Source organism: Kogia breviceps, chromosome 16, assembly GCF_026419965.1.
Source record: "Kogia breviceps isolate mKogBre1 chromosome 16, mKogBre1 haplotype 1, whole genome shotgun sequence".
Taxonomy (NCBI): Eukaryota; Metazoa; Chordata; class Mammalia; order Artiodactyla; family Physeteridae; genus Kogia; species Kogia breviceps.
Window position 1 is genome coordinate 11,092,950 of NC_081325.1, and position 13,395 is coordinate 11,106,344.

Here is a 13,395-nt window from a genome sequence, read left to right on the forward strand (position 1 = left end):
CAATTAAAAAATGCAAACCCCAGTGATAATTTAGAGAACTGCAAACTCAAACATGGAAAACAAAATTGTGCAGCAAGATAGAAATGGTGAATAAGATGACTAAACCGTATTGCCATTACTTCTTTGCACATGTATTTTTAAAGCAAGGAAAGTAGGAAATTTAATCAGTGTGACATAATTTGGATCATTTTATGGTCAGTACTATGAGAATTTTTTTTTATCTGTTCCAAGCTACATTTGTTTATTTTCTTTTCTAATATATATATACACAGAATTCACTGTTAAAACGTTGTTAAAAAAGGTTATAGAACAAATGTACATGCCCTTTGGATATATTTACCTTCTTAATCTAGTCACTAAGTGCCTACTATAAGCACCATGAAGGTAGGATTTGGGTCTGTTTTAACATTATCTTATAAAAACTTAATTTTCTCCCATTATTCCCTAAGTTATGGCCCTCTACCATGCAAACTATTCATTACAAATGAAGCATTAACCTCAAAGATAGATAGTAAACTAAAATGAACTGTTTTCTTGATGAGAGAAGACATCATCCTTTTCTCATCTAATAACTTTTCCAAATTCTGGACAAAATATAAAGAGAAGCCAAAATGAGTTTTCATTATGGTATATAACTCTGAATATGACTAGCCAAAAATATTTTTTAAAAGTAATAAAAGAACTGGAAATTTTAGCCCCAAGTCTTCCTTTGAATGTTGATATTGCTGACTTAAAAGCAGTGTAGGATAGATGATTAAATATTTAAACATGATAATGATTAAATACTGATGATTTAAAAGCAATTTAGGAAGAGTTACATGAAATTATTTTGAACTATCACAATTTCAAATTAATACACTTATGTAATCTTGTACTACCTTTATCAGCATCGAGATTCTCAGATTAAGGACTTTCATTTCTGCCAATGATGGACTTAAAAAAAAAAATCAGACCTACCCTCTAAACTGTGAACTAGAAAAGCTGAGTAAAAATACAAAAAGGATCTTTTTGATGGCATCTTGAAAGGACAAGATCCTGAAAAGAAGGTGCAGAGAAGTCTGCCCATGTTCAACTCTGTTTTTCCCCTTGACTCATTTGCCAATTTGGAAGCTGTTCCAGAGGCTGAGAAGTCACTCAGAAAGTGGGAAGTAAGAAGCAGGGAAACCAAGAAGAGCTTTTCAGGAGTCCCATGGCTCTGAGAAAATAAAAATTGGACTTCAGGGGCAACTAGGGAAGAAGAGCCTTTGAATACACCTCAGGATTTTAGTTGGGACAGAGAAAGGGCCACCCTAGGAGTAAGAATGAACCTGAAATAGACTAGACTTAACAGACTGAAAATCATATAGGTTAAGGTGTTCTGCTCTGACCCTAGTTTCCTAACAGAAGGAAAAGTTAAATCCTTATGGAAGTAAAAAACAGCACTCAGAGTTTAATATTTTTCATAAACAAAGACAGTATTCCATTAAGAATTTCTGGGCATACCAGGAAACAGGAATAAGAAAAAGGCAACAGAAACAAGATCCACAGATGACCTAAATATTGGAGTTATTAGGCACAGACTTCAGAATTTCATTAGAGAACCAGAATCTATAAAGAAGAATCAAACACAAACTCTAGAGCTGAAAAATACAATTCAACAAACTGAAAATTTAATTAAAAATTATATTCATACTAAAATAAAATAAATAAAAATTAAAAACTTATTTATAATAAAAGACATGAAATACTTAGGAATAAATTTATATGCTTTTACAAAGACAATTAAAGACCAAAATAAATAAAGAGATGAAGAGATATGCCATGACCATAGACTGGAAAATTCAATATTCTTAAAATGTCAATTCCTCCCAAACTGATCAATATATTCAACAGAATTCCAACCAAAATCCCAGCAGGCTTTTTTAGAAACTGAAATGCCAATTCTAAAATTTATATTAAAATGCAAAAAACTTAGAATGGCCAAGACGGTATTGAGAAAAAATAAGTTGGATAAGTTAGCATATGGATATACATATACTTATCAATGGAACTGAATAGAGATTCAGAAAATCAGCTGATTTTCGACCAAGGTGCAAAGGCAATCCAGCGGAGGAAAGGAGAATCTTTTTAACAAATGCTGCTGGAATAACTGAATTCTTACTTTGAAAAATAACAGTATCAACTCCTATTGTTCTACCACACAGAAAAATTAACCTTCACTGGATCATAAGCCTAAATATAATATACTGTGAATATTAAAAAGATAATAAGAGGAGTTTATTTACAGCTTTATGCTAGGGAACTTTAACATTTGGACAATATGTACAAATTCCTTGAAAAATACAATGTACAAAAACTTTTCTTCAAAAGACATTATTGAGAAAATGAAAGCCCACAAACTGGGAGAAAAATAGTCACAACACACATTTTGACGAAAAAACACGTATACAGGGGAAGGGGAAATGGAGAGGTATTATTCAAAGGGTACAAAGTTGGCTAGACAAAAATCACTAAGTCTTAGAGATCTACTGTACAGCATAGTCCCTACATAACAAAGCTCATTGTATAAACATTTGCTAAGAGGGTACAACTTATGTTAAGTGTTTTTATCGCAAAATAATAAATAATGAAGGCAAGAGGAAACGTTTGGAGGTGATGGATATGTTTATGACATATGTCGTGGTGACAGTTTTGTGGGTGTATACTTAACTCCAAACTCATCAAGTTGTATACGTAAATATGTACGGCTTTTGTTTGTCAATCATACCTCAATAAAGAAAAATGGTGTGTACTTAGTATGTAAATAACTCCTATAACTCAATTATAAGGAAACAAAATTTTTTTAATGGGCAAAAGTTCTGAACATACTTCACAAAAATGAAATATCACTATATACCCAACTCAAATGGCTAAAACTAAAGACAGACAATACCAACTGTTGCCATCTGACAGAAAGACCAATCATCCTTTTAAACTAGAGGAAAGCCAATTAAAAACGCAGATGCAAGGAGACTAGATGGTGAGAAGATGAGAGAATTCTTGGCTAAACTCACAATTCTTTTTCCAATAAAGGATGAGGCAAAGTCATTGGTTGAGGAGGAAATTGGTGATCCCAAGAGGGAAGACAAAGAATGCAATAACTGGTTTAAAGAGACCAAAATGACTACAGAGAAGAGTAGGATGACTGGACTGTGGGAGAGACCATCTGGGTGAGAGCACGTTAGTCCACCCAGTTGTTAAGCTGCTGGGTGTAAGCACAGAAAAGATAAATGCATGAGTTCATTTATGATCCGGGTTTTGCCAGGCAAATAGTAGAACTCAGGGACAAAGAATTGCGGGGATTTGCAAGGAAGTGACTTTTAATATCACTATTTGTGAATATATACAAATAGAAATAAGTAAATAAATAATTCTTCACACTATGACGCACTAATCTAGTGTAAGTTACTAGTATAATGGTGGCAAAACTAAGCACTCCGTCAATTTAAGGTTGGTCCTATATGAGGTACAGGGAAGACAGGAATGTACAGAAAGTTAAAATAAGCAGCTAAATGCAATATATCCAAACCTGAGCCATCTGATGATGAACTTATTCCTTATTCTACACATTCAGTTTGACGTCTAAAATCTATACTTCCTCACCATCTTCCTAATCAGCCTTTCCACATCTATTACAGCTTTAGCTCTGACCTTTTCTTTCACGTGTTTCCTAATATCTTCCATCACTTCTCATGTCATCTTGCCTCCTTCTCACACTTTTTGTGATCAGTCTTCAATGATCCTTCGATATTGCCCACTTTTTAAAAAACACTTGTTTGGTTTTTCACATAAACATAATACAATGGCACTACTCAACCGGCAGTAGCTTTCTTTACAACACCTACTACCAAAACCATCAAAAAGTTTTATCCAAAAACCGTAAAATGCTCTTATTTGCCTACGCCAATCTAACTTTCTTGTATTCCCCAGTCCCCCTCTATTCCACTCGCTCTGGCTTGCACAAGTCCTTAGTTTTTATGTAGGCCGCAGACTGGACAAAACTCTTAAGTACAAAGATAAAAGTCTCTACCAAAGCTGAAGAAATTTCTTGGGAGACTTGAGTATCTTGCAGCTGACACTTTTAGAATTAGTCTAAAATTAAAACTGGGTGGGTAGTTTCACACAGATTTTATTTTTCCAACCTACTTGGTGGTTTCCATGCTGCATCTAAAAACAAAACAGCCAGTGCACTCTCACGAGTTTACTACGGTCCGCCTATTAAAAGTGGTTTGCCTCTATGTTGGGAAAAGGGGCAGAATTTTCCTTTCAAACGCTTTGCACAAGCGGCCTTCCTTTAAAATTTGAGAAAGACCAAGATCACACCATAAAACACAGAACATAAAATGTTTCTGACAAAAACCGAAAAATAAAGCTAATTAACTCCTTAAATTCTTGAGAAGCGCTGCTAAAAAGCCAAAAGACAAGCTTCTTTACATAATTAAAAAGCGTCTTTAGGTTCCGCACGAGCAGTGTATTTGCCTGCCTTCCCTTTTCCTAGTGACACCCCTACCGCCTCAGGACTGATGCTTAAAGACACAGTGGATGGATCGAGCCGGTTCAGGAAGAGGAAGACTGGGTCCATCCCAGCACAGGAACCGCGCCCAGCAGGCATCTGGATAGCTTAGTACTCAAGAGGGAAAATACAGCTCGAGTTTTTACCTCATATACCATTAACTTTCCACAGAGATTTCCAGAAACCTGATTCACAGCCAGAAACCCAAACCCTGTGGGCGGGAAGAGGGAAAAAAAAAAAAAAAACAACACACAAAAACAACCTACTACGCCACCACTCTATCGCCTTGCAGGGCCAGCAAACGTGCAGAGACGTACGCGCCACTGGCGCCTACGTCCTCACAATGCGCAAGCGCACGGCGAGGCCCCGCCCTCCGCGCCTCCGGCGAGGCGCGCGCACCAGAAACCAGCCCCCGCTGGCGCCGCCCGGGGCTTCCGCCCCGAGACCCGAAGGTCGTCGTTCGGTTCCGGTTATAGCCCCGCCCTCACGCGGGAACCCTCTAGAAGTCTTAATATCCGGGACCATAGGCTGGCGCCAGCGCGCATTTCCGGCGACGGACGCGAAGGAAAGGATCCGGTGACGCCTCTTCCCGTCTCACTTGCCGCCCAGGCTCCGGCTCTCGGTGCGGCAGCGCCATCTGGTGCCGAGTCCTTCGCTGCCCGCAGGGGGGGCGCGCGCCTTTCTTTCGGAACCTTCCAGAGAAAACGGGGCCCGGGTTTTCGTCTCTCCCGCCCTGGGGAAGGAGAGCCCGAGTCTCCGCCCTGCCGAGTTCCCGCGTTGGAGGTACTTTGCAGGACTTTGAAGCGGAAGCTCCGTGTATGTGTTCGCTATAAATAGGCAAGACGGAGAGGAAACTGATTTCTTTCTCTTGTTTTAAGTCCAGAAAAACACAAAACGTTTTTTGTTTGTTTCCTCATGCCTTGTTCCTGAGGTCCTCTCAGGCATCCCCTCAGCTATGAATTCCCTAATCTGTCGACACATGGGTCCACCATTTCTCTCTTGGATGGGAAGATGGCACAGGCTCTGGTCTCTGCTAGAAGAGCTTTTGTTTCCTTTCGCTTATTAAAAGCAGTGTTGTAAAAAAACATGCAGCGTATGTGTTTGGAGCCAGTAACGGAGCGGGGAATTTAGTGGATACTTTGTTATAAAACCAGGCTAAAATTTAGCAAAGGTAGCCTCAGGGACACTCAGGATGAATATAGATTTAGTTGCGTGGCATATTTCTATTACACGAAGCAGAGAAGGAAAGTCATTAATCCCAAGTCAGAAAAGTCAACGTAAATTCTCCCTGGATGATGAATTTTTGCTGGAAAGCCTCGGTTTTCCTGGAAGGCTGAAGCCCTGAGGATATTAGGTAGCTAGCATTGGATTGTTCTTAACTGCTTTACTGGGGTGATGCTTTAACTGAGTATCAGAGTACTAGTGAAAGTTAATGAAGTAAGTTTCCTTTAGACTTCAGCGCCTACTGACTTGACTGCTGCACTGCGCGTTTCTCCTACAGCGGTTGTTCTCAAACATGAGCACGCATCAGGCGTCCCTGGAAAACTTAGTAAAACAGATTGGGCTTAGCCCAAAGTTTTTAATTTGGAAGGTCAGTGGGTAGAGGTGTATAATTATAGCTATGGTAAGCTCTCTGCTGATGCTTAGGTTGTTGGTACTAGGATCACACGTGCAATAATTTTAGAGTTCAGGATTGCTTTGTCAATAATGCTCTTGCGGTTGGTTACTAATGATAGGGAAGCTGGAGAAATCCATTGTTGGGAAGTTATAAATCAAGGATTAAAACCAGATAGTTCTACAAAAATGAATATTCACACATTAAAGCGACTACTACACATAAACGTGTTCTGTATATTATCATGTGATAGAGGGTGCTGTGACACCAGGTATACTAACTATTTCAATTATTTTGCTGTAATTTCTGTCCTTCACATTAGCTGTTAAAAGGCAGTAAAAGGGAAATGACTAGACTTAAGGACAGAATTGTTATAATCTAACATTCTCATTTTGCTTTTTGGTAGACAGCAGACTTTTCCGAAGTCATTTTGCATCTCCCCAGATTCCTTTGTTTCTCCAAATCCTCTACTAACCGCACTCCACCTACACCGTGCCATTTACAAATGTACGCAGTGTTTTCATTTGAAAAAATAGTCATCTCATCTGTAAAAATGGCTTACTTAATCTTTTCTTCAGGCCTTTTATCTTAGGTTAATTCTGTCAAATCCTGACTATGGCACTGTAATTATTGACAGTGAAAAAAGTGCACTGCACACTAGAAGTTTTATCCTTGCACCTAATTGAAGTACAGATATTTTGGGATAGGTTTGGTATGTTCATAACTGAAATTATTCCTAAAACTGATTTAAAAAAGTTTAGAATGTTTGCTTTGATGTAACTGACCTTATTATAAAAAAATAAGTGATATACCCTCGATTTGTAAATTAATATATCTAAAGGTCAATGAAGACAGCTGAAATGCTGCTTTTGCAATAATTCAGTAAAGTTTCTACGAGTGAAAAGCAATTTTGATAATGTCATTGAAGTGAGTAAAGGAATGAATTCATTGTGAACTTTGAGGAATGAATCCATGTTCTCTAAAATTTAAGTAATTTATGACAAAATTACATCAGATCAATGAGATGGTACCTTATATGATTTTATAAAATTAGATATTAATCAATTTCTGTATATTTTACGTTCATCCACTAGATTATTCATTTCTAGCTCTGTGTCAGACACTGGGTTCCCTAAATCGGTTGTGTTCTAAAGCGGATTCATGGGCTTTGAGAGTCCTTAAGGAAGAATGCAAAGCTCATTGTTTGCACTTATATACGAATGAGCCCAATTTTGTAGACCAATTATTGCTAACAACTAAAGCCTTCTTAGAAGTAACCTACTGAATGAGTTCTTCAGCCTTACTAGATTTGATAATCATAGACTAAAATTATTGCATTACCACAAATAACTGAGGATTCTAATTCAGTACTCTATTGAGCTCTGTGGTTCCACCAACTCCTGGCAAACTCTTGCTGTATATGAACACATGCAGGTGGTTGGAATTCCCATAATGCTCAAGGTTACTTTCCTGCCAGTGTATCATCAGCATTATATTTGATATGTTAACTATTCTTAATTATTGCTGTTCTTCCACATTATCTTTTAAAAATTATGTGAGGTCTTATATTTATGAGTTGTTTTATACTTTTGTAATTTCCAGTTATCATTTGGCTGCAATTTTCTACTTCTCAGTTTTTCAAAGTTGTTATTATTCCGTTCACTGGACTTCAGTTTTTTTCTTTTCCCTTCTAACATGAATGAATCTCCATTAGAAAAAAATGGTTGAGAACACCTAAAACCATGATAGTGCCCTAAGAATCTGAGTACTTTGTATCTGAGTAATTATAAACAGTTTAAACCAAGGAAAGAAAGGCATATGCTCTGTGTTTCATTTTAAATGAAACTTGTTACAGATCCCTTCGTGATGAATGGAGGTGTGATGTAAAACACTACTCATTAGAAATGCTACCTGTTTTATTTGGGGGAGCATTATTAAACAACCCTACTTTGTTGACTAAATGTAGTTAGTAATTTATGATATTTATTTATTATGGCTATTAACATCACCACTTATCTTGGCTAATTTTGTCATTAAGCATTATGTGAGATGATGTAGTTTACTTTCAATCAAGGATTGGTGGAGTTTGATACAGTAATTAGATTAGAACTCCAGTCTCAGATTTGCTTTCTAATGTATTTTCTATTCATTAATTTTGGGTTCCATTTGCTTACTTTTTAACCTTCCCTCCTATTTTCTAAAAACGTAATTTGTAAATGGACATGTAGTGAACATCTGTGGAAAGGAGTATTTCTCTGAGGAGAAATTTCAAAATAAGTTGATTCAGCTCTTATAGTGTCTTAACTGTTATAGACATCTTTTTTTTTTTTTTTTTTTTTTTTTTTTTTTTTTTTTTTTGGCCACGTGGCTTGTGAGATCTTAGTTCCCCAACCAGGGATTGAAACTGAGCCCTGGCAGTGAACATGCCAAATCCTAACCACTGGACCACCAGGGAATTCCCTAGACATCTTTTTATCAGTGTTATTTTTGCTACAATCAATGGACTTATTAATACTTTTCGTTTTAGCCTAACAATACTGGTATTCACATTTTGACTTGGTTTTGGGATCAATTTTTCTGTTTTTTGTACACTGGCAATATATAATCTTTTTGTTGGTCACTGGCAGTTGAATCTCTATAGCCTTAATACTGCCTTTTATGGTGTTGGAGATACTGTTCTCAGACTTTCTAATATGTTGGCTTGTTATGCTTTAAATCTCATTCAAACTGCCTGTCATTTCTTTTAAGTTATTCTTTGGACGTAAGTTTGAATTAATCCGCTGTACTCATTTTAATGGCTCTTCTCCCAAGTGGTGAGCCACATTTATTATTGTGTTGTTAAAATAGTATCATTTCATGTTTGTAACCTATTTATTTATTTATTTAAATATATATTTTTAAAATTTATTTATTTTTGGCCACATTGGGTCTTCGTTGCTGTGTGCGGGCTTTCTCTAGTTGCAGTGAGCAGGGGCTACCCTTCATTGCGGTGTGTGGGCTTCTCATTGCGGTGGTTTCTCTTGTAGCAGAGCACGCGCTCTAGGCACGCAGGCTTCAGTAGTTGTAGTACACAGGCTCAGTAGTTGTGGCTCGTGGGCTCTAGAGCTCAGGCTCAATAGTTGTGGCGTACGGGCTTAGTTGTTCCGTGGCATGTAGGATCTATCCGGACCAGGGATCAAACTTGTGTCCCCTGCATTGGCAAGCAGATTCTCAACCACTGTGCTTCTAGGGAAGCCCTGCAGTCAATTTAAATAGACTAACACACTGCATGTGTTCCAGTAATAATTGATATAATTTGATATATGGATGAATTAAATTAACTCCTAAACTGGTAAGAGTACTGATTCAGACCATAATTGTTTTTGGTAGTAGTACCTTTAAAACTCTTTACATTTGATATAGATCAAATATTTTAGTATCTAAGCTTATCATACTAGTTGAGCAATGCCAATTATTTAATTAATTTATTTATTTTTTAACATCCTTATTGGAGTATAATTGCTTTACAATGTTGTGTTAGTTGCTGCTGTATAACAAAGTGAATCAGCTATATGTATACATATATCCCCATATCTCCTCCCTGTTGCATCTCCCTCCCACCCTCCCTGTCCCACCCCTTTAGGTGGACACAAAGCACCAAGCTGATCTCCCTGTGCTATAGCAATGCCAATTATAATACAGATAGTTTTGTAAAAGTAAAAATATAAGGAAATTATTATATGACTTTTAGATATTACCACAAAAATAGCCATTTCCCAGGAGGTCTTTTTCAGCTGTTATGCTATACTGTATTATCAACCTTTAAGCATTGATAAGAATTATTGATCAGAATTAGTCATTAACATTGCTGAACTAACTGTGTTTACCTCTTCTTCAGTAGCCCTGATGTTTTGGTCATATAGGTGTAGCCATTGTATCAACCCCACTGCTTTAAGTGTGCTTCCATTCCAGATGAAAGTCAGTCCCATTAAGCAAATTTCTGTTAAACACTTTGTGTTGAGTATAGTGATGTCTTCCTAGCTACAGTTCCTGTTGTACAAAATTCTATATATGTGTATTTATGTACTTGTGCTTTTCCCACAAATGTGAGAATTTAGGGTACTATATTTGTAAGCATATGTGTGATTTTTCTTGAGGATAATTTTTAAAATTACAACAAAACATGGGATCTCGGGAAGAGAAAAAGGAGGTAAAATATATAGAAGAGAGGTAGGTGTACATAGATATTTTTCTAATGAAGTGTGGGAAAAATATAGGAAACCAAAGGAAAGAAATTGAGACATGTGAAAGCTTCAGAGTAAGAGTAGTGTTCTACTGTGGTTGTTTGTGCACTGGCATTAAGTTCTCTTACACATAAAACTATGCATTAGGAAGGGTTTCAAGAATATCTCACAGAATACTGGCATTTTCTCCTTCAATTAACCTAAGTTACATAAGGTAACTGAATCACGAAATTGTAAAACACTGATCATTTGGTGGAGATCCAAGGAAAAATGCTGCTTAAAATGCATATTTATAACAAAGCAAAAACACATTCATAAGCATCTTGAGAAAATTGATGGGCTAAGGAAATCCCAAATAGTTTTTAGGAAGAGGAATTGTTATTGAATGAGGCCAATTATCACAATTTAAAAGTACTTAAAATGGGGCTTCCCTGGTGGCTCAGTGGTTAAGAATCCGCCTGCCAATGCAGGGGACGTGGGTTCGAGCCCTGGTCTGGGAGGGAAGATCCCTCATGCCGCATAGCAACTAAGCCCATGCGCCAAAACTACTGAGCCCACGTGCCACAACTACTGAAGCTTGCACGCCTAGGGCCTGTGCTCCGCAACAAGAGAAGCCACTGTAATGAGAAGCCCACACACTGCAAGGAAGAGGAGCTCCCGCTCGCCACAACTAGAGAAAGCTCGTGCATAGCAACGAAGACCCAATGCAGCCAAAAATAAATAAATAAATTTATAAAAATAAAATAAAAGTAGTTAAAATGCCATTAGTTCGTTTATTTAATGAGCTGTTTGTCATTATTTTAGATTCACTTATAGCGACAGTCCCCTATCTGCTTTAGCTATAAGGCCTTAAATACTTCATTCCTGCTTTCTTTTATACTAACAGGTTTTGGGAATATAACTGTTATGTTGATAAGTAATGCTAGGTGAAGGAATAAAGTTAAAACAACTCCAATACTTGAGGAAAAGTTATAAATACTAAGAGTATAGCAATGCCCCAAATATAATATGCCCAAAGAGTATTTTGTATAAAAAGAATTGCATTTCTTCTATTTGAAATGAGTAAAATATACATGCATCAAAATAAATTCGAGGTAGAACAAAGTAATACATATAAAGAAAATCAAAACCAAAAATCAGAAGAAGATGCAGATGAATATCCAGTCTTTGGATAGGAGGAAAGGACCTTTTTTTAAATCACAAAAGCAATCAGAAATCAAGGGAAAAAACAGTTGATAATTCTTGTTACATAAAAATTTTAAAGTTTCTGTAAGTTGTAAAGTTTGTTGAAAATTTAAAGAGCAAATAAATTAGAGAACATATTTGGCCTTAGTATGTCAATACATTAAAAAAAAAAACCTTGGGCTTCCCTGGTGGCGCAGTGGTTGAGAATCCGCCTGCCGATGCAGGGGACACGGGTTCGTGCCCCGGTCCGGGAAGATCCCACAGGCCGCGGAGCGGCTGGGCCCGTGAGCCATGGCCGCTGAGCCTGCGCGTCCGGAGCCTGTGCTCCGCAGCGGGAGAGGCCACAACAGTGAGAGGCCCGCGTATAACAACAACAAAAAAAAAACAAAAACCTAATATAATTCAGAAAGGAACTTAAGCAGATTTTCTGGCAAAGATGCAGTGGGTATAAGGTTGCCATATGTAATAAATAAAAATAGGAAGCCCAGTTAGATTTAAATTTCACATAAGCAACAAATATGCAATGTTTCGGGCATATTTATATTAAATTTTTTTTTAACATCTTTGTTGGAGTATAATTGCTTTACAATGGTGTGTTAGTTTCGGCTTTATAACAAATCAGTTATACATATACACATGTTCCCATATCTCTTCCCTCTTGTGTCTCCCTCCCTCCCACCCTCTCTATCCCACCCCTCTATTTAGTCAAAAAGCATCTAGCTAATCTCCCTGTGCTATGCAGCTGCTTCCCACTAGCTGTCCTACGTTTGGTAGTGTATATATGTCCATGCCACTCTCTCACTTTGTCACAACCTACCCTTCCCCCTCCCCACATCCTCAAGTCCATTCTCTAGTAGGTCTCTATCTCCATTCCAGTCTTACCCCTGGGTTCTTCATGACCTTTTTTTCCCCTTAGATTCAATATATATGTTTTAGCATACGATATTTGTTTTTCTCTTTCTGACTTACTTCACTCTGTATGACAGACTCGAGGTCCATCCACCTCACTACAAATAACTCATTTTCGTTTCTTTTTATGACTAATATTCCATTGTATGTATGTGCCACATCTTCTTTATCCATTCATCCGATGATGGACACTTAGGTTGCTCCCATCTCCTCGCTATTGTAAATAGAGATGCAATGAACATTGTGGTACATGACTCTTTTTGAATTATGGTTTTCTCAGGGTATATGCCCAGTAGTGGGATTGCTGGGTCATATGGTAGTTCTATTTTCAGTTTTTTAAGGAACCTCCATACTGTTCTCCATAGTGGCTGTATCAATTTACATTCCCACCAGCAGTGCAAGAGTGTTCCCTTTTCTCCACAACCTCTCCAGCATTTATTGTTTCTAGATTATTTGATGATGGCCATTCTGACTTGTGAGAGATGATATCTCATTGTAGTTTTGATTTGCATTTCTCTAATGATTAATGATGTTGAGCATTCTTTCATGTGTTTGTTGGCAATCTGTATATCTTCTTTGGAGAAATGTCTATTTAGGTCTTCAGCCCATTTTTGAATTCGGTTGTTTGTTTTTTTGATATTGAGCTGCATGAGCTGCTTGCAAATTTTGGAAATTAATCCTTTGTCAGTTGCTTCATTTGCAAATATTTTCTCCCATTCTGAGGGTTGTCTTTTGGTCTTATTTATGGTTTCCTTTGATGTGCAAAAGCTTTGAAGTTTCATTAGGTCCATTTGTTTATTTTTGTTTTTATTTCCATTTCTCTAGGAGGTGGGTCAAAAACGATCTTGCTGTGATTTATGTCATAGAGTGTTCTGCCTATGTTTTCCTCTAAGAATTTGATAGTTTCTGTCCGTACATTTAGGCCTTTAATC

The 13,395-nt window shown here is 37.3% G+C and overlaps 1 protein-coding gene across 1 annotated transcript in view; it reads left to right on the forward strand.

The window, feature by feature from the left end:
• Positions 1 to 378: 378 nt before the first annotated feature.
• Positions 379 to 13,395, forward strand: part of LOC136792838 (uncharacterized) — an 88,992-nt gene continuing 75,975 nt past the window's right edge. Inside the window, exons 1-3 of the mRNA XM_067016888.1 lie at positions 379 to 384; positions 3,052 to 3,154; positions 4,824 to 5,314. Of these exons, the coding sequence (XP_066872989.1) occupies positions 379 to 384; positions 3,052 to 3,154; positions 4,824 to 5,314 (600 nt within the window). The remainder of the gene's footprint in view (positions 385 to 3,051; positions 3,155 to 4,823; positions 5,315 to 13,395) is intronic.